At 42.7% G+C, this 21,280-nt stretch overlaps 1 protein-coding gene across 3 annotated transcripts in view; it reads right to left on the bottom strand.

Moving 5' to 3' along the window:
- Window positions 1-21,280, bottom strand: part of MAPRE2 (microtubule associated protein RP/EB family member 2) — a 98,736-nt gene that overhangs the window by 43,217 nt on the left and 34,239 nt on the right. The window contains exon 1 of one of the 3 annotated variants that reach the window (XM_021536578.4): window positions 14,554-14,731. The exons of the other annotated variants lie outside the window; for them this stretch is intronic. Within the exon in view, the coding sequence (XP_021392253.1) occupies window positions 14,554-14,672 (119 nt within the window). The 5' untranslated portion in view covers window positions 14,673-14,731. Of the gene's footprint in view, window positions 1-14,553; window positions 14,732-21,280 lie in introns of those variants that run through there. 3 annotated transcript variants of the gene reach the window in all.

The raw sequence follows: 21,280 nt of genomic DNA, 5'->3' as shown, positions 1-21,280 counted from the left end.
ACACAAAGGCTCTATCTAGCCAGAAACTGAATCAGAGACAAGATTAATCACAATGAGGCACTGCCATGGGAAAAAAAAAAATCCTGTGATAATAATACTGTAAGAAAATAATGTATTTAAATGCTGAACATCAAATCTCTTTTATACTGTTCCTATATTACTAAATAGCCCTGAAATGTTAAAAATATTTTTATTTTCTGTATAGCTCACTCACTTCTGAATGCCATTTTACATTTACCACATGGATATGACTTGACCTAAAATGATTTGTGAAGTACTCCACAGAATCTAGATGAAACTGAAGAAATCCATGTACATTTTATGGCTTGAATATTGCTGGATTATCATTGAACACAGCCAGCTGTGTATTTTCTATTGTTTTCATTGAAATTCCCTGTTTAAATGCAAGTGGAATTAGAGTAATAGAGATGCACTCTGATTGGATTAGGGAATTTTTTTCCTTTTAAATTAGAGGCTTCCTGCCAATGCTGGGATGTTCTGACCTACTTAAATGTTTATGATGAGCCTAAAGTACTGCTTTAGACTCAAATCTGAGTACCTTTAATAAAGGCTCCTGGTAATTCTGGTTTGTGCCACATATGGCTTTCAAAACTTACCACCCCCCAAAAAAAATTATCTGAGAGGCAGAAAAATACTGATTCTTTTTCAGATATTTAGTTTCCTCAAATGTGAAAAACACAACCAGAAGTATTCCAATAATGCGCACAACTTGAGCCAAACCCTCTGATATGGCCTCATAACTAGCAATGCATTACACTGTATACTGCATAGCTTTTAGAAATAGTTAGGAATTTATTCACTAACCAGTTATTAAACTGAGGTAGCTCACAAAAATTAAAATAACAGTTTCAAATTCCAGGACAATTATTTAGTTCTTTGAAGATTTCAGGGCACCTAAAGGTCTGCCTGAGAAGGACAAACCACATTCACTGACTCGCATCTGCCAGCCATATTTGCATTCACTTGAATCTGCCAGTTGTATTTCCATATCATAAGACTTTATTTCTCCAGCTACATTCTCACTCCTGCTGCCACTGAAACTGTGGCAATGAAACAGCAATGTCATGTCTCTAGAGTAACGAAATTCCTTTTTTTTCAGGCTTCACCTTTGCCATCACAAGTACAATGCAACAGTAACACCCAACTACATATCTTCATTATGGCTGAAAGTATTTGCATGCTCTGAAAGGTTCCTCATCAATCTCTATGAGGAAACAAATGTTAATTAAAAAAAAAAAAACAACACATTCTTGACAAGGGACAGAGGTTCAAGAAAGGCAGACATCAATAGCTTACACAAAATGGAAGCAATTTAGAGCCTCTGGCCACTCCATTTCCACACAGGTAATTCACTCTGGTTAGAAATGAACCACAGCAGTGCACAGCACTCTCAAACCACACCTTAGAGCAGTTGAACAAAGCAATAGTAATGTTTTCTGCTGAACAGACAGGCACTATTTAACATGGTGTAAGGACACAAAAATTTCAGTATAAAAAGAATGTGTCTACAAATTAAGAAGGCATTTTATTAATGATAAACAAGAAATCTTTGAAGTAGGCTGAATGAGAGAAACCTAACCATGGCAAGGCTGCAATGCTAAAAAACTTCACTGTCTTTACTTACAGTTATTACCCTCCCCCTGCCAAGGCTTTCAACTCTAAGATCTTAAGCTTGAATTGCTGCTCTGATGCCCTGAAGTAAGATATTCAGCCTGTCAAATTTTCACAACAGACGCTGGCAACTAGTCTACCTTTCACAACAAGGGGATTGTGAAGGGGGGAAAAAGAAGTTGATTCAAAGGAAAGTAATTCTCAGACTTATACAATAAACTCAAGTCAGTTAGAAAAACACCTACATTTTAGAAAACCGAAGATGTCTATGACAATTTTGTAACTAGAAAACCACTAGAAAGCCGATAAGTAAACCAACATTTAATCTTCTATTAAACAAAGTCTCAATTCATCCAGACACTAGCAGGAATTTCAATTCTCCTTTTTCTCATTTTTCTCCTTTTTTTTACCCTTATGGATAATAACAGATTACCAAGCAAACATGCAGACATTGCTAAAGGATTTCCAAGAGATTAAAAACATGCCATAAAGCAAGGTAACATCACTGAAGATGTGAATCTGACCGCTGAAGAAAGGATGCCTTGAGAGGCAGCCCATGCAAGCAAACCTCCATTCCTAGCCTAAGTACTAAGTAAAAATAACAGGGGAACCTCTTATTATTTTGCTCTGAAGAGTTGATGGATGAATAGTTTCACTTTCAGAGAGGAGATTTCTTTAGCAAATGCAGACTTAGGGGGAAATGAAGACAGCAGTGGAGGAGAGCTTGTCCCCAAATCCACTGGCCCCACGTGAGTTCCAGGCAAAACACGGCGGACACAGCCACCCACCTAAGCAGCCACCTGCCTCTACACCAGGGAACACCGGCCCGTGGTTAGGAAGGGCTAAGGACAAGCAGAAGCCCTGATTGAGATCAGGCAGCAGCGCTGAGCTCTGGGATCGCAGGGCACCGAGGCACGGTGTCAGAGGCAGAGCGCAGCAGCCCCGCTGCAGCCCGGCAGCAGCTCTGGCACCCGGCTGCTCCCGGCTCCTGCCATTTCCGCCTTTTAAGTCCAGAAAACGCTGCAGGCAGGGTTGGAAGTTTCAGCAGGGATGAGATCCAACTAGAGACAGATGAAGTCACCAAATGAATTTAGTTTTGACCTATCCGGGGTTTCGCTGCCCCCCTCCTTCTCCTCCTCCTCCTCCTCCTCTCGGGCATGTATACATTCCGAGGTGAAAGGCTAAAGTAACACGCTGATTTACTCCAAGCATAACCTAATGGCAAATGGGATTTTGTAATAGTATACAGCCCTCCTGACGAGGGGCCTGAGCAGCCTCCAAGCGCCTCACAAGCCTGCAGAGCCAGGCAAGAGAGGCAGTGAGTCAGCAGGAGAGATGCACTGAACATCCACGGGTTTCAGAAGAGGACAAGGCTGGGAAAAAGGGAAAACAGGAGGATTCAACAAGGGGAAATGCAATGCCTTTCTCCTAACACATAGCTGCTGTTTTCTAACAAGAAACTGCAGTACAATTTAAAAACCCTGGCTGTCCAAGGCAGGCAAAGCTAAGAAGCAGAGCACTCCCATGGGAAGTCTCTTGCACCTAAGCTAAGGAGGGACTGCAGTACAGCTTTCACACTCACAAATGATGTACTATGATACAGAGCACAGGGATTTGATCATGCATCAACTCTTCTCTCTCTTACATTAAAAACCAGTGTAGCTATGCACTGATTTATGCAATGCAACATTTATTCTAACATGAATATACATATATGTTAGAATCACAGAATATCATTTGCTGGAAGGTGCCCACCAAGGATCATTGAGTCCAACTCTCTGTTCTTGCTGGAAATGAGGCCTTTTTAAAGTGGCCTTCTAAGGCCACCTTCACTTTAAAGGTTCCTGGAGTGATACCAAGTAAGGGACAAGAAACAGCACAGCAACCATTCATGCAACCATCCTATAACCTCTGGGCAAAAGTGCGGGAGCACGGAGTGCACGACAGAGCTGCTGAGGTATCAGCCAGGCAGACAGCTCCACTCCATCCTTGAACAAGTCATCCTGGCAGGAAGGTGACAACACTGATCAGGGGTATAAGACAACATTTATTTTAAGCCCTGAAGCTATAAACAAGCATGTGACAACAGATGAAGCAACAGGCAACCATGCTAGCTGCTTTCACTAGTGCATCACTCTCTAAAACACGCCTGTGTATTTTTGTAATGAAAATATTAAGCTTTAGTATGGTTGCCCAGGCTTCCCACTGCTATCACAGCTCTGCTGCCATTTGGGGGAAAGGAGAAGCACCAGGCTTTCTGCTGGGAATGCAGGACCAAGCTCCAGACAACACCTCTGACATGAACCAGCTGAAAGCTCCCTGCCAGCACTGCCTCTGCAGACCACTGCACCAACACACTGCAGAGCATTTTAGTAGGCTCTGAGGCCAACCTCTCTCCCTCTTCCCCTCAACCACTGCTGAAAGCTAGACTAAAAATAATAATGATGACAATAATAAATCTTGGAGTTCTGACATCTCCAATGCTGTTGATATAGACCCAAATAAATACCCCTGTCACTGGCTTATTACAAACTCCCTACTCCCTACAAACAATTTCTAATATTATACAGACTGCAAGTGTTAAGACTACCAGCCACACACTTAAATTTGGTTTTGGATACCAAAGTAACTTGACCTCTTCCCTTGTTCTCATGAGTTAACACTATAACAGACAAAGAAGCACTTAAAGAAGCTCTTAAATTATTCTGGTGCCCAGCATACTACTGGTAAGTGACATATCTTAAGAATTAATCCTACCAAGTACTATCTAGAACAGAGTTGAACTTCTAAGTGCAACTGCTTAGCTGCTAGATTAATTTTAGAGCAACTAAAACTAGAATTCACTAATCCTTCATGAAGTAAATTGCCCTGTAGGAACATTCTAGCTCAGCCATCTGTGATTTATGTAAAATATTACTCTTGCTGTGTGCCAGTAACCACAGACTGATTTTACCATCGTTGCAGTACCAACATAATTGGTGTCTACCAGCATCAAGTAAAGCTTCACCAAAATTTCTTTTTTCAACCATGTTGGTCCTTGAAGATCCGTGAAACTGCAACTTTTGGACAGATTTTAACTTTTAACATCTTCTGCCTATCTAAAGGGGGAAATCCCCAAAGCTTTGTTTTCTAAATAATGTTCGTTAGAAGGTGCTTACTGCTTTGATGCAACTATGATTGTAGAAACTGAATTACTCACAACACTCTTTATCTACAAGCCCCAGTAAAGCCTTGCACCTTAAGCTAAGAGAAGCATAGATGTACTGTTTAATAGGATTTGGTCTCCTTTCATGGAATATCTTGAGGTTAATTCCTAAAGTGTATTGCTTCCAGCTGGCAAACAGTGACACTACCAAGTTCAACTCTCACAATAAACAAGAAAGAAAAAAGTTTATTGCTTGAATCAACTTCAACTAGATGTAAGTGCAGTCACAAAGGTAATCTGGGTTGCACTGTGAATATTTAGCTCCTTCAACCCTCTCAGTGTTGCTGCAGGCCATGCGACAAGACAGTTCTGCACCACTCACTGTAAAAGCACACCAAACTAAGCAGATATCTGACACAGTTTAAGAAGTGTGTTCACAGTTAAAACATTTTCTGCAGATTAAATTAATCAATAATGCTAATATTTTCTGTGTGAAAAAAAAAAAAGCTACAGTCCCTTAAAAGCAGAGCAAGCAATTTATTCACTGTTAATTTCAAGACAATCTTTGGTTACAATGTACACAATTAATTTTATGATACAGCAAAACTATGCCTTTGCTCTGTTCTGTCTCTATAAACTTTTGATCATCCCTGGGTACTAAACTGCAGAAGTTGCTCTCAGTGATTCAGAGAACACAATATGAAATTATATTAATATGAATTAATGTAGTGTTGCAACAGCAATATAGCCTTCACAAGAATTACACTAGAAAATGTTTGATATTGATGAAGTCATACTGAGACTGCATACATGTATTTTTCTTTTCCATTTGAAACCTTTGATGATAAGGCTGATTTCCCTGGAAGTACAAAAGTTGTTTACACATGATATTCCTTTCATTTTTAAAGGATGTGATTTTATTTTGTTTTTTAAGTCATGAGCTGTTGATGTTTATTAGAGCTACAGAATGGGATCATAAACTGACTTGAGTAGGCAGGGCACTCCAGGGAGATCTGCTCCAGCCTCCCAGTCACTGAAGAAACAGCAAGAGAAGGCTGCCAATGATCCCATTTGTCTCAGTTTCAAGTCCCTCCAAGGACAGATATTCCACAACCCCTTTCGGTAGTGTTTGACCATCCTTGCTGTGTAAACAGTTCTCCCAGTATCCAAAGTACTTTTTACAGCTGCAGATGCTGACAGCCATTGCCTCTCATCCTTTCTCTTTCTTCGGAAAAGAATCTGGCTCCCATCTTCTTTACACACAGTCTCCCACTAGATAGATAGGACCACAATGAGATCATCTCCTCTCCTGAGCTGGCTCCTATCCAGACTGGCCAAACACAGGTGACAAGCTCCAGCCCCCTGCCCATCCTGGTGTCCCTCTGCCACACTCACTTCAGTATGTCATCGTCTCTCTCAAAGTGGAGAGGCCAAATCCAGACACGGTATGTGAGATGTAGTCTCAGAAGCACCAGAGGGGAAGAATCACTTCCCCAGAGCTGCTGGCTACATGCCTGCCAATGCAGCCCAGCATGGGCTTGGCCTTCTTCCCTGCAAGAGCACGCTGCTGACTCATGTTCACCTTGTCCACCAGCACCACCAGGTCCATACTGTGTAACCCTTCAGGAACAACTAGGGGGTGTGCATAGTGTGGTAGTGGAAAAAAACACCTCACCATATTAAAAATAGAGCTGCTTGTGAGACAAGGCAGTTCTACAGCACCCCTGTGGAACTCATTTGACGCTTGGGAACCATGGATTAAAAATGTGCACTAGAGAGCCAAACCTCTGCAGGCAGAAATATGCAGAATAACAAAATGGTTTGGGTTGGAAGGGACCTGAATGATCACATAGTTCTAACCCTGCTGCTTTGGGCAGCAACACCTTCCATTAGACCAGGCTGCTCAAAGCCCAATGCAATCTGGTCCTGAACATTTTCAGAAATGGGGCATCCAAACTTCTCTGAGCAACATGTTTCAGTGTCTCAGCACCCCACAGTAAAGAATTTATTCTTAATACCTAATCTAAACATACTCCCAGTTTGAAGCAAATGCCTCTTGTCTTACGACCTCATAACTTTGTGAAAAGTCCCTCTCCAGCTCTCTTGCAAGCCCTCTTTAGGTACTGGAAAGTTGTTCTAAAATCTCCCCAGAGCCTTCTCTTCTCCAGGCTGAGTAACCCCAGGTGTCTGTCTGTCTTCATCACAGCTATATTAAAGAAAGTAAAAAAATAAAAAAATAATATTTCTTATGCCTCTTTGAATCTGACAACTAGCACAACATGATTGTGTTGACTGAAAACAGTGTATTTAGACCCTGATTTAGAATCTACAGCATGTATAACTTTGAAACATTATTATGGGCAAGCAGCAATATGGACCCCAAAAAATTCAATTCAATAAAATGTAACAAGGACCATTCTGCATAACAAGGTTTCCAATAGAATGACTAATTACAACTGAATGCTGTCCTTTTGGGAAAATGTATCCCTTCTATCCAACCAATTACCACTGCCTCCTTGTTCTCAGCACTCCCACACACCATGGTCTTTCTGTATACATAAGCTCCTGTGGGACTTTCATATCACTGCGTTATGTGTTCACTTCCATACAAACAATTACTCATAGATTCTATAGTTATTTTAACAAGCTATGATTTGTGTAACACTGAATCCGTAAGTAAAACAAATGAGTATTCTACTTCAAATATTTCAGTGCTTCCTATTCATGATATTACTGGACAAGCTCCACAGAGATTAACCTTAGGAAGCGAAGCATAACAACTGTGTAAGATTTGCCGAAAATGAATTTTCACTCCCCCCAAATTGTTTAATACATACTGCCAGCAAGCCCTTCTGAGCATCAACACTGCATTCCAGAATGACAGGAAAGAATTTGCATTCATGTACATCTCTGAATAATTACAGCTGCTTGGGTAGGAAATCTTTATGGAACTAAGGAACCCTGCTGTAGGGGGGAAAATTCACTTGAGTTGCTCCTAAAAGATAAAACTGAAGTGCACAGATCTCAGCTACGGGTTCCACAGAGATCTCTCTCTGGGCTCCAAATTGCCAAGAAACATAATATTGAAAATTAAGCCTCTGAAACAATACAATGCAAGGTGGTCATACACAAGGCCAGAAGATCAACAGTACAACCTGCATGGCATATTTCTCTCCAGGCAGAATGATTTGGCACAGTTATAGGATTTCCTACGGAAACTACATCCTTAAGTCTCGATTCACTGATGAATGTTTACACTTCCTGTTTGGATAGCATAGCAAAAAAACAGATTCAATACAAAAACACCCTTCACTAATCATGGGGCCCTATGAGAAACAAGAAATTATTTTAGAGTGGCTAAACTGAGGCATTTAATGGGTGTGCTTCCAGTATACAGAACCTTCTCTACAAAATATTTGATAACTTAGCATACCACTAGAAAACTAGACAAACTTCTCTCAAAATATCACAGGCAATATTTTAATCTTGAATTAAATATTTAATAGCACGAAACAGTAGAATTGTGCTAAAAAAAAAAGAGAAAACAACACTATTTTTAAACCCCGAGAGTTAAATGTATGTTTAGTAAACTTCTATAGCTGATATTCCCTTTCTCCTCCCACCTAATTGTAATGAAAGAAACGAAGAAGATGCTTTATCAGTGAGTCAGGCAGCAGAGATCTGAGCAAGATCCAAACAGCTACGCAGCGCGCAGCTAACACCATCCACAGAAGAAACACGGATGTTTTCCATTTACATTCCCCAGCACTGATCCTGGGAGCGAGCGATCAGTGCTGCTAGCTGGAGGCCAGGATTCAGGGAGCGAGGAGGATGCAAGCAGCCAAACGCTGTCCCGGAGCAGCGCGAGCCTCGCTGCTGCTGCCACCGCGCCACGGCCTTCATGCCATCCCACTCAGTGGCTGGTGTGATTGAGAACAGATGTGGCGAGACCACTCGTTTTCAATTATCAAACAAAGGCTGAAAGTTGCACTCCCAAAATGAAAAGCTGGCACACTGTTTATCTGCTTCCTTAGCAAGCCTTTGCTATAATTAGCTTTGGGCATGAGGAAGGAGAAGAGACTGTCAAATTAAAGTAACTTCTCCACTAAACCCCAAAACCTCTGAAGATATTTTTAGAGAGTCACACATTCAAAACGCCAAGGCTTGAAATGTAGACCTACCACGCATTTTCTTTTCTTAGCGGCTCACAAAACAAGTTTTATATCACAAAAGGTTCGTCCAGGTATGGCCCCTGGAAGAATGTTCCTGTGGTCCAGATGAGGTAACTGCAAATGAGCCAAAGAAATACCTTTAATCAATGTCTCTTGCTCCACCTCCAAACCACCTTTCTTTCACAATGCAGCATATTTTCCAGTGCCTGTTTTCTAGGAAGACTAGATTGAAGACACTAGGCAGAAGCCAAAATGTCTGTTTCTGAAAGTGCCAGCATCAGGTTCAGCATCTTGCGTGTCCTAAAGTTGCTCCTTTTTCTATTTATATGCCAAAAAAACATTGCTGTTGCTATGCAGCTCAACAAGGTAGTTAAAGAAACCCCACATCACACAACAAAAACCAGAATGCAGCCTCCCACCTACAGGATGTTTCTGAAACCCACGGAGGATGGGTGCAAATTAGGCATTCTCAGACCTTCATGGTGAAAGCACTTGGGTGTAAGCTGAGAAGTTTGTACTCTCTGAAAATTACCTCAATGCCCTTAACTGGGCTGTATGTGGAGTGTTTTCTTCCCTCTCTCCCCAGTCCCCAAAATGCTATCTCCCTCTTAGCCCCTGATTTAAACAAATACCTCCAGTCCCCAAAACACTATGAAGGTATTATTTCCTTCAAGGAAAATCTAAATCCAGGTCAACAGAGATATCCCAATAATGTTGAGATATCCCAACAATCTAAGTTTCAAACTACTGATGCAGTATCAAGCAGTGTCAGAGTCTCCTAACCCTCAGAAGCTTTTACACGCACTCACATGTGATTCCCAGTTATCTTCAGACAGCTGCCCCCTGTGCTTTCTGAGAGCTGGGTCTGCCCAGCAGAAGATTGTCACCAGAACAGCTCTCTCTAGGCAGAGTACTCCCTAAGCAGAAAACAAGATTAAAGAACAGCAGTGGCAGCAGTAGGAAGACAGCATTATGAAAGTGAAAGAAGAGAAAATAGAGGGTACCTAAGCTAACAGGAACCAAGGAAAGATTTCTGCCATTAAAGGCTCCTCCTTAATGCTGGCTAGTAAGCTGCTGGCTCTAAGTCATCAGGATGGTCTTCTCCCGGATAGTAACTACTTTGTTGCAATCCAGATGCTTGGCAGACAAGAGGGTTATCTCAACTACAGCTTTTAGAAAAGCGCAGGCCAAATTTATGGGGTGTTATTTATGTTAGTTTGTTGATGATTTTTTAAACATTTGTTATTGACTTTTTCCTGCTTTCAATGAGATCTAGGGTGAAATTGTCATAATCTGCAATAAAACTGTTAGATCAAGAGCAAATGCCTCTGAAAATATTCACTCACTAATATATTTAATAGCATTTGCTTTGGCTGGTGTTTACAGTTTCAGAAGCCACGCCTATCAATCCTGTGAAGTGAGAAGGCAACTCACTGCTTTTACTCTGTTACATCTTCCCCGTTCTCAAGCTTGGGCCTTTATATATTCATTTTATCGACACAAATGGTCTTTTTTACTTCAGTGTAATTACCTGCTTCCCACATTCAGTGGAGTCTAATTTTAGAGCAAGAAATTCCTTCTGCCCAGAGTAAGGCAAAGCCATAGGTCCCCCTTTGAACACTGAATAAAGCCAGACGTGTGGAAGGCAGAGCCACCAGAGCCAGGGGCAGCTCCTGCCGAGGGAAGGATGCTCTCTGCTGCCCAGGGCCAGCCTGCATCCGGCAATTCACTGCGAGTTCAGAAGACAAAGACCAAAACAGATTTCGCTGTAATGTAAATCTGGACTTTCAGCATGGAAGTTATCAGCTCATAGTGCTGTAAAAGGCAGACAGATATGCTCTGTAACACCCCACAATTTATTCCAGCAGTGGGAGAGGAAATCACCACTGCTTTCTAGCTTTCATTATTATGCACAGCACCATCACTTGTCTGCTTACACAATGATTTCTAGAATGAAGACCACACTTAGGAAAAACAAATATTTAAAACAGATAACATTAGAAAGGTAGACATTCATAGATAAAAACTAAAACAGAAATACTCTTTCCTTTTAGCCTAGTGATTTCAAGAAAAATAATCAGGAAGTCAGCCTCTTCTCCTCTGCTTCATGCAAGTTCTGGGTATAAAACTAAATATAGCCAAGGAATGAAGGACCAGAAAATCATTTTTCTAGCAACACACAGAGACAAAGCGGAAGTTAAGAACAGTACCCTGCAAAGGGAGGTACAACAGCCAGTCTCTTTAGGACCAGGATGGTTTAGAATAAGTATGCCATTTGAACCTAGAAGTATTCACTCTTAATACTTCAGCTTTTAAAAATATGATGAGCTGATCAACCACACAAGATACCTGTAGTCTGGCAAAAAAAGCACTGCAAACAAGTCTTATTAAAAAAAAAAAAAATATCCACACAACTGTTGATTTTGTTTCTCATTGAATTTTTTCAGCCATCTTTGAACGCAGAATTAAAACTCTCATTAAATGTGATGCCGCTCTCAGAAATTACCCCAAGTCTACTTGAGCCAACAAAAAGACACCTCAGTACCTAATTTTAAACAGTCTCCTGTTATGAAGCACAAGAAACAGCATTTCACTTGAGCAATACAGATTGATTACAGTTATTAATTCTGAAAGGTAACATCACCCTGTGACTAAATTTTATGCCAAAGTGCCTGGTTTCCATTTACCAGCTAAGTAAAGCTGGATGAGAAACTTAACACCTTGGGCCTGTATGTCCCAGTCTGCAAAATATAATATGTCCTTTGGAAGACATGGGAAAACTATTTGTGGCTTTGCATACAGAGCACATGGCTGGGACTCATGGTGTAAACTCAATTCCCTGCTGCATCCTCAACTCCATGGATAACTTACAGCAGCTCCTTCCATGTCAGCTTCCTAGTCTGTAAAATGGTGCAACCTGCAGCTGTTTTTAAATATGTTTCAGGATTTGGACATCAAATCTTTGGTAAAACCTGGTATTAAAAATAACAAAGGGTTTTTTTAGGTCTGAGAATATCTAACCTGATGAACACAAATTTTCTGATCAGTAAAGACTACTTCTGTTTTAAAATATCTATGGAACAGAACATGTTAAAACTTGTAAAATGAGAAGGCATTTCTGTTACTACAGGAGAGAAGGATGGAAAGGCAAATACTGAACCTCTATACACATGGTAGATGCCGGTTAACTTAGGAGCAAAGATGCAGGACGCAGAAGTGTTTTAGCTTTGTACAACTGCTCATCTGCTGTTAAGCTCCAGGGTGTGTTTAATGACATATTTATTCCATATTCCTAGATGGAAGAAGCCAGCCCAACAATCAGAAGCATAGCAACTTGATGTGTCATATGGTGAGGTCCTACAAGCTGCTCCAGAAGTCTGGAATGGCACTGACAGTCCAGTGTGGCAGCAGGCACTAAAGTGATGGAATTCATCTGTTGTACCCTGTGATCTCCTCCTGCCACTCACACTGAACAAGAACTGAACTTGCCTAGCTACTAAAGATTGTCATGGAAGTTATAAGCCATTTTTTCCAGTATCAAGAAGTTTCACCAAAGTTTTCATGTATTTTCCGTAACATTTCCCTTCTGTTGTGCTTGACATTTACTTCCTAAAGGACTTCAGCTACAGCTGGAAGCAAGTATCATTCTCCCTTTCTCCCAGAGAAAGGAAGAAACCAGCAGATATGGGATTTATGACTCTGCAGAACATGGCAAGTTTCCAAAGGGAAAAGAAACAATCTAAATAGATATTCCTCAGTAGACATTTTTATTTGTGGATTAAAGGTTTATTATGAAATATACTGAACTGGATTACTTATTTACTGCTCAAAAATAACAAGCAATGCTAGCATCAGCACTTCTGTATTACTTTATATTGCTCTAGAAAGGGATACAAATGGATAAAAATCTCTAAAAGACTACAGGGTACTTCTCTGGACGAAAGGCTATTCAGATGCAGAGTATCTCCCCAATTTCTGGAAAGCTGGGCAAGTGATATCGTTATGCCTGAAATCATGTGCTGAACACAGCAACCTCACAAATGTCTTTTCTAGACATAGCTCAGTGTATAATATAACAGGCAAAACGACAAGAAAACTGACTTGATGATTGCAGAAAAACACATGAAAAAGAAGAATGGAGAGCCCCATGTAACAGAGGTTTTCCAAAGAACTCTTCTGAAGGAAACAAGTTAGCAATCGGTGGTACCTATGACATGTCAGAGTAACTAAAGGTAGATGCATGATATTTCAAATCTATTTCATAGTTCCGTTTAGCTGCACGATAGAAATACAGCTTTCCCCTAAAACAGAATCTTGTACTACTCAGCTGAAATTTAGATATAGGAAGTGAGAGCTCCAGGCTTTCTGCAAGTAGAAATAGGTCCTTACAAAATCAATTCTGCTACTTTGTGCTAAATGTGTGCACGAGGGCTCCACAAAATATAAGCAGTCTCAGAGAGAGACACAGATAAAATTTTGTGCCATTCAAACTAACCACATACTGGGCTCTCCGACACATTTCACGCTCATCCGTCAGTGCGTGATCAACAATGAGATTCACTGTTAAGGTTATCAATGGCCAAGTGCCGGTAGCAGCTCCGTTATTCCTCAGCAGAAGAAAAAACACCGCGATTTTCTTCAGACAAACAAGCCAAGTCATCCACGTTTGTTTTCATGCATTCGAGCTTACAACTCGCCACTTTAGTCAGATATTTGAGAGCAGCATCATTTCCTGCTGCTTGAAAATCAGCTTTAAGGGGCGTGTTCTCTGCAGAGGCACTGCTTGCTGTCACCCAGGCAGCATTTAAAATAACTGTATATTGACATAAGGAGCCACCGGCCGTATTATCGCCTTTCGAGTCGGCAGCAAGGAGCACATCAAACCAGTTGCGTTCCGGGCTGCGCCGCGACCCTTATCAAACAATGCAAACAATTTTAATGAGCTTATCTACCGGAACATATTGTCAGAGATGTTAATGCAGAAGCGCTGCCAGCAACGCATGCCAAACGATTCATCAAAAATGCCTACAACTGCGACAAAAGACGGGTGTCCCCCCTCAAATGAGAGACGATAAATAAACACAAAATGAGGCTGGCAGGGAGCGGGGGGCGGGGATGGAGCCGCCCTACCCCGCGCAGGCAGCGGGAGAACTGTCACCCCCGCCCCGAGGAGCGGGGGGCGGCTGTCACCCCCACACCGGCGTGCGAGGGGCGGGCACTGCCCGGTACCCGGTGCGGTTCTCCCGGCGGGGAAGGGCTGCCCGCGCCCCGCCATCCGCGGCCGCCGCCTCCCGCACGGCGCCGCCTCCCTCCGAGATCCGCAGCGAGGTGCTGCGGCTCTCTTCCAAGGGGAGCTGGCTGCCTGCGCGGGGGGCGTTCTTGCCTTCCCTTTTATTTCCACCCTCTCTTTTTTCTTTTTTTCTTTTTTTCATTATAATTTTTAACCGCCTTTCTTGCGCCCGGGCGCGGCGAGCCCCCGCAAGCATCCCGCCTGTCCCCCGAGCGCTCCGCAGCCGGACAATGCGGGCCGGGGGAGAGGAGGGGGCTGCAGCCCGCCCGCCTTATGCAACCGCCGCCCGCGCCGCCGCAGCCCCCCCGCAGTACCTGTAGGAGCGCTCCCCCCGCACCGTGTGCTTCCTGAAGGGGATGATGGTCCCGTTATCCTGGATGATGTCGTTGTTGTTCTCGCCATTTGGGGACAGGGCTTGGGTCGGTCCGGGCATTGGCGCTCCCGCCGCTCCGCAGAGCCCCGCGCTGCTGCCGCTGCTGCCGCTGCTGGTGTGCGGAAGGTGGCGGCAGCCGCGACTCTGCCGCCCGCCCGCCCCGCCCCGCCCCGCCGCGCGTCAGCCCCGCCGCCGCCGCCACACGTGACCGCCCTCGCCATGGCAACCGGCCGGCGCCGCGCAGCGCCCGGGGACGGCCGCGGCAGGGGCGGCGGGGAGAGAGGGGAGACAGGGGAGAGAGGGGAGACAGGGGAGACAGGGGAGAGAGGGGAGACAGGGGAGACAGGGGAGACAGGGGAGACAGGGGCCCGCCCCGCCCCGCCCCGCGCCCCCACACAAAGAGCCGCTCGCCCCGGCGGCGCGGGCAGCCGCCGGGCCCCGCGGCCCGAGCCGTTCGGCGGCCCCCGCTCGGCGCGGCCACAGACAAAGCGCCGGGGCTCCCCCACGCGCGCCCGGCCGCGCCCGTGGGCGGCACACACGCGCCGCCTCGCCCGTGGGCTCCGCGCCGTGCCCCTGCCCGCCGCCGCCTGTGACAGCCGTGTGCGCGCCCGGCTTGGGCGAGACCAGCCGAGACCTCGACGCCCGATGCCCCATCCTCACCCTCCGTGCCCCGGTACCTCAGCATCGTCCGCCGCCTCCCCGCACCGAGGAGCTATCGGGCTTCTTGTGAAGGGGCCCCCACGCCGGGCCGCTCGGTTACACAGCGGCGAGCCGCAGCAGGGAACACAGCCCGGCTCTCCCCAGCATCTCCCCTCGGCGCGGGTGTGCCGGGGGCGATGGCCATCCCCACCGCACAAAGCCCGCCCGCACGGGCTGCAGCTCGCAAGAATCATAGCGTGGGATTCGTGTTTCAGATGGCAAACGTTTTATTTTTAAAAAGGGCATCAATATTAAGTGACATGAGACTATAAGATATAAAAAATATTTAACGCCTAATTTTAAAACAGCACACGAATGTCTTAGTTATTTTATGCTCTTTTTTTCTCGATTCCTGTGTCTGCTACTCTGCCTGCATTTCCACCCCAAGCACCAAGATGTTGAAAGCTCTGGATAGCAAGCTCTGTATGTCTGCTTACAACTTCACTGGACAGCACAGTATAACACCTGAGAAGCTGTATTGCACATTTCCAGCATTCTGCTCTCAGGCTTGCACAGAAAAAAAACATTTGATGGCACATCCTTCAAAATCTTCCTTGGATCAGAAACAAGAAGGGAAGAGACCTGCCAAGGCAGTGGCACAGAACTTCTGGCACTGCTAGCACCACCAATCAATCACACAATCCTCATCTCTTCTTTCCCTTCTCCTAGAAGAGTTTTTGCATCCTCCCCAGTCCATTTCCCTCTGCAAAGCTCTACGATTTCTGCATATCTCACCTTGCCTAAATAGCAATGTGCTTCAATGTTTGACATTATCACAAATCAGTGCTGGTCATCCTCAGGAGCAGACCTGAACTTCACTGTGGTCAAAACCTACCCTCACATCCCAACAGTGCATCAAATCCCACACTTCTACCACAGTAGAAAAATACTGTCCAGCTGTTTACAAATTATTTTCTCTAAGCAGAAACACACAAGCGTGCCTATAGACACAGTCTCTAAACAGATCTATATGACCTCACGGATGTTAGATGCAAAATATTTGGGCTGATCTACTAACATCTTAAAAAATACATGCCCCCAAATCTATTTATCTTTTAAAAAGAATCTTAAGATGGTAGGTTAAACAAAAGTCATGTGGATACTTCTAACATGTTCTCAGAGACAAATGCAGAAATTTTAACTCAGAGGTTCTGAAGTATGAATTTGGTCAGGTTTCTACCTCAGATTTTTTTTCTGCACAAAGTGACTTAATAAAATTTTAACTAATCTTTACCTAATCTTTCAGATTGAAATGACACTACTGAAAGCTTAGTTTACATTATTATATTCATAATATAGACCATTCACAGAGAGCTTGTAAGGTGAATAAAATCAATAACACCAAATGCACAACACTTGAACTGCTGAGAATCTCCTTGGATTTAAGTTGGATGTATAGATTAACACACATTTTAGAGCAATCTCTAACAAGTCTCAAGTTAGTCTGGAAATTTGCCACTGTCCTCTGCACATCAAGACAAGGGTTCTTACTTATACTTTCTGCCAGGTTTTCAAATATACTCATATTTATCTTTCAGTAACCAATCTATTGACATATGCAATTGGCGCACTTCACTGAAAAGTTATTAATTCATCTGCAATTGAAGGAAACTACATTTGAGCCTTTTTCAAAACAAGCAACAAAAAAACACTGTTAAAAAGGCCAATAAGCGTCTTAGTAACACTCAAGAATAGGGACAAGCCAGAAATGCTATGTATAAAAATGATCTATAGCAGGTCTTTCATCTGCCAGATATAACTCTACCTGCTCTGCTAGGTAAACAGTAAAACACTCTGTAACACAAACTTGTTACAGAGTTTATTTCTTCACCAGCGGCAAAAACAGAAGCATCTTTATTGAAGTCTCTAAAGATGTTTAATACATGTACCAACAAAGCTACAGAAGAGAAGTGCAGGTGAGGAGAGCGTGGCAGCCTAGCTGCAGACCTCTTCTTGCCTCTGCATTAGGACTCAAGATCAGAAGAACACACGCTGCCTCAACACAGTACCTTACCTTTATGGAGGCCAAGCCAGGCATCAGCAAAAGAAGCCTGGTACTGGCTTTCAGAAAGCACATGTTTAAGTGGGCCTCAGTCCATCTAGCACAGCCCCAGAGGCTCTGGATGCAATGTGGATTGCATGGGTTCAATATGCACGGCATTCCCTCTACCTACATCTCTGTTTCTGGGCACTGTGTGGCCCACAAGCACAACTTTTGTCTTTAGGTGCTGGGAGCCACCAGAATCTTCTTCCCACTTCCATCATGCTAAGCTTAAAAGTGTCAAAGAGAGAGGAAACCTGTTGCTGTTATTGGATGTCTGTACATCTCTGCTGCCTTTATAGATTTTTACATGCACTAGGCACACAAATAGAGAATTGATCCAAAGAATAGAAGGTCAGCCTTGGTGTTAATAAAAAGGCCCACCTGTGGAATGCTGAAAGTACTGAAATCTGGTACTCACCAGTCATGTGCCGACTAAGCAAAGCAAAGAGCCAGGGAAGTAATTAATGCCAAAGGGTGGAATTACAAAACCTGATGTAATACATCTTCAGCACTGAGACCACAGAGGCAATGGATGAAAGGGACCTGTGGAGGTCATCCAGTCCAACCTCCCACTTGGAGCATGATCATCACCAATATGAGATCAGGTCACATTTGGTGACATGATAGTAATCAATCCAAATCTTGAAAATCTCCAAGGATGGCGATGTCATGTCCTCTCAAGACAACCTTCTCCTGTGCCATTCTAGCCACATAGCAAGTCCCAGGCGTACTGCTGATGCAAAAAGCACAATTCCACTATGTCACAGGCATTCCAGTACTTTGGTTTCTGCTGCGTGAACCAGATAGAGAGATTACAGTATCCAGTCTAGCTAAGGACTGGATACTTAGTGCTCAGTAATACTGGGCACTAAGTATCCAGTAATACTACTAAGTACCAGACTCGGCCTAAACATCATTCTCCAAAATTTGTTTTCTCCCTCATCTTCAGAGCTTTTGTTTTCAGTTCCTCTCTCTTTACTTGCTCTAAGCCTCACTTACTGCAGTAGGAAGGCCATGAAGCCTAATTTATAATGTCTGAGAGTAAAATCCTCTAAAAGCCCAAAATGCAGCATTAGAAAGACCTCAGGCATACTCGAGCCAGAATTTTCTATTAGGCAGCTAATGTGGAAATAAATGATAAATATTTTAGTGCTGATAAGCGATCAATGTACAGCCTCTGACAGCAGAGGTGATGGCCAGGCTAGCGATTTCTGCGGATACATTTTTGAGGGGATAACCCCCCGCCACCCACGCCCCATGGTTTTAGAGAGTATTTAATGACATAGCCAAACTATAAATACAATTAATGATTGCAGAAATTCCCCACTGCTTGGATAACTTTGGGGCAGTGGGAGGAATAGGGAGTGAGAATAAGAAAAACACATTTAACCCTAGAGTGGCCAGCAAGCATCCTTCATCTCTGACATCCCTGTTCATGTTCAAGCTCGTCAAGGACTCAGTGTGATATTGCTTGTAGCCTTTTCAGAATAGAGTCCAGCTACAAACTGCAGCAAACATCATACCAGTATAAGTATTATGGGCCATGTACATAACTTTTCTGAGGAGTTTCATGAACATTCCTGTCACAAGTGCAGTTCTTTTCACTGGGGAAAGAAAACCTGAGACTAGATTTCAGAAAACAGTTGGAAGGTAGCAATAACTTTTGGAAAACAGCTGTCCTAAGCAATGTAGTCTGCTTTTCTAATTTAACTATTCTCATAGTCTTCCTTTATCACAACAAAGATTAACAGAATTCTGTAAAGCCCCAGATTTACATGCTGTAGATTAAAATAAGTTAATTCTAGCACTCAAGTATGTGTGTTTATAAGAAATCCATGCAGAAACTGTCTCTTTCTGCTGATGGAGTTGGCCAACAGTGTTTAAACTTGAAAATAAGTGAATAAAGCAACTCAGGAAGAAAGTTTGGAAAGAGCTAAAAGAATTATTCTGTTAAGTCTTGGACACACATTAGTTGTTTAAGGAAGTCCCAATTCATTAAGGTACATTGACATTGTTCCCAGCATGAAGAGGGTCAGTAAAATTGGTATAACCATGAGCATACTTAATTAGGCTGCATCAGAATCAGCCTAATTTCTAAAGTTGCCTTTAGCAGATTAGGAACAGAAGATTCAGGAGATCCAGATTTGCATGTTATCTGTGAGAAGTACAAGTGAGGTGTCTGCAACTGAATGTCTATTAGACAGCACTGGCTTGTGCCAGCCTAAACTAGAGCACAGTTCTAACTTGTGACAATAACATATCACACAGAAACATCCATAAAGGGGTCAGGAAAAGCAGTGTTACCAACCCAGCAAACATATATCAAACATGATGAGGTACATGGTAAGTTTCAAGCTGACCTGGGTTATGCAGAACTGGTGTTTCCTATTTTGCTGACATACTGTCAACAGCATTGGTCAACCCAAAGGAAAACAGAGTGTCATAAGATCACTTCAGGTAAAAATTCAAAACTTTATAGACTCTCTTTGTTTACACTGCCCTGAATAAATTGTCCCACCACCATCCCACTAGCTCATTCTATACCTTATATTTCTGGGCATGTAAACTCACAATGACAAAAAGAAAATGATAATTTTGTCAGAACAAAGAAACACTGCATAAGTTGTATTAAAACAGCTACTTATCACTCCAGACATCCTGTAGACAAAGAATGAGCTTCCCACCCTTGGGGATTCTAGTGTTGCCACTTTAAGCAAAGTCTTGATTATTTGTCTTCCCTGGAGGGACACAGATAAAGAGGGAAAAAAAAAAAAAAAACCAGAAAAAAAAAAACAGAAAAAAAAAAAAGAGAGGGCTGTCCCAGTTACACAATGTGCATAGATCAAATCCCTATGAGGTAATTCAAGTCTATTTTTAAATATACACACATATTTATATTTCAGATCTCACATTTAACATTTTAAAAAGTGTTCTGTGCCTGTGCGGAAGAATAAAATAAATCTTGGAATCTTGTGTACTTGAAGATTTAGTCTTATGAGCTGAAAATCCAACCTGACCATTAGTGCATGAATTGATTGCTAAAGAGAGATATCTTGTAGAGCCACAGAGTGTGGGCATTTTCCTTTAGAAAGACCAGTTATAAAAGTAACCTTTTATAGTTCTTGTAGAAATCAAATAGAAATCAGAGGATTAATTCAAGATTCAAGAATGTCTACAAAAGAAGGACTTATGTTCACAGGAACAGGATTTCAAAAACCCTTGAATAAGATACTTTAAGACTAATTGTGTACTTTTAATATTAATTCTTAGATCAAAATTAATAAATTGGTTTAGTGGACATTTATTAAATCCAATTAGCTAAATCCAGCTGATTTAAAGAATAAACTCCCCAAATTCCTATTTAGAAAGAAGCATTCTTCAGTATACATCAAAGGATTCCTTACTTAAAACATAAGACGTTCACACCGAATAGCCGGGACATTTTTATACTTTCTACATAACAAAAAACTCCCATGAGAGCAGGAAATACTTCAGTGAGGAATGGTTCCAAACAGAAGGAATTTTTACTTCCATTAACCCAAAATTTGGAGTTATTTAGTGTCTGTCACCTTTGTTTTCAGTGATATCCTCTGGGCTAAAGTAGAGTTTCAGACACACCTTGTGGAGCTGCTCTTATCTAAAAACTTGGAAATGGATGCTGTGATCAATAAATGTTTTGAGTAAGGATTTAATACTGGTTGAATACTGGAGACTGACTCATGGCTCATTTGCATACATTTACATGGAATTATTTGGCTGGGGCTATTCTAGATGTACCATTACCTCTTCCATTAGCACCGAGGTGTTAACTAGTTTTCTAGGCTTGTTTTGTCACAGTTCAACTGTAAAGGGAAAGCCAAAGTAAAATCATAAAAAATGTTCAGGTAATCTGGATTCCTACATTTTTTTCAGAGGATGACAAAAA

This window comes from Lonchura striata, chromosome 2 (assembly GCF_050655825.1).
Source record: "Lonchura striata isolate lonStrDom1 chromosome 2, ASM5065582v1, whole genome shotgun sequence".
In the NCBI taxonomy this organism is placed as follows: Eukaryota; Metazoa; Chordata; class Aves; order Passeriformes; family Estrildidae; genus Lonchura; species Lonchura striata.
This window is presented reverse-complemented; position numbering and strand designations above follow the sequence as displayed.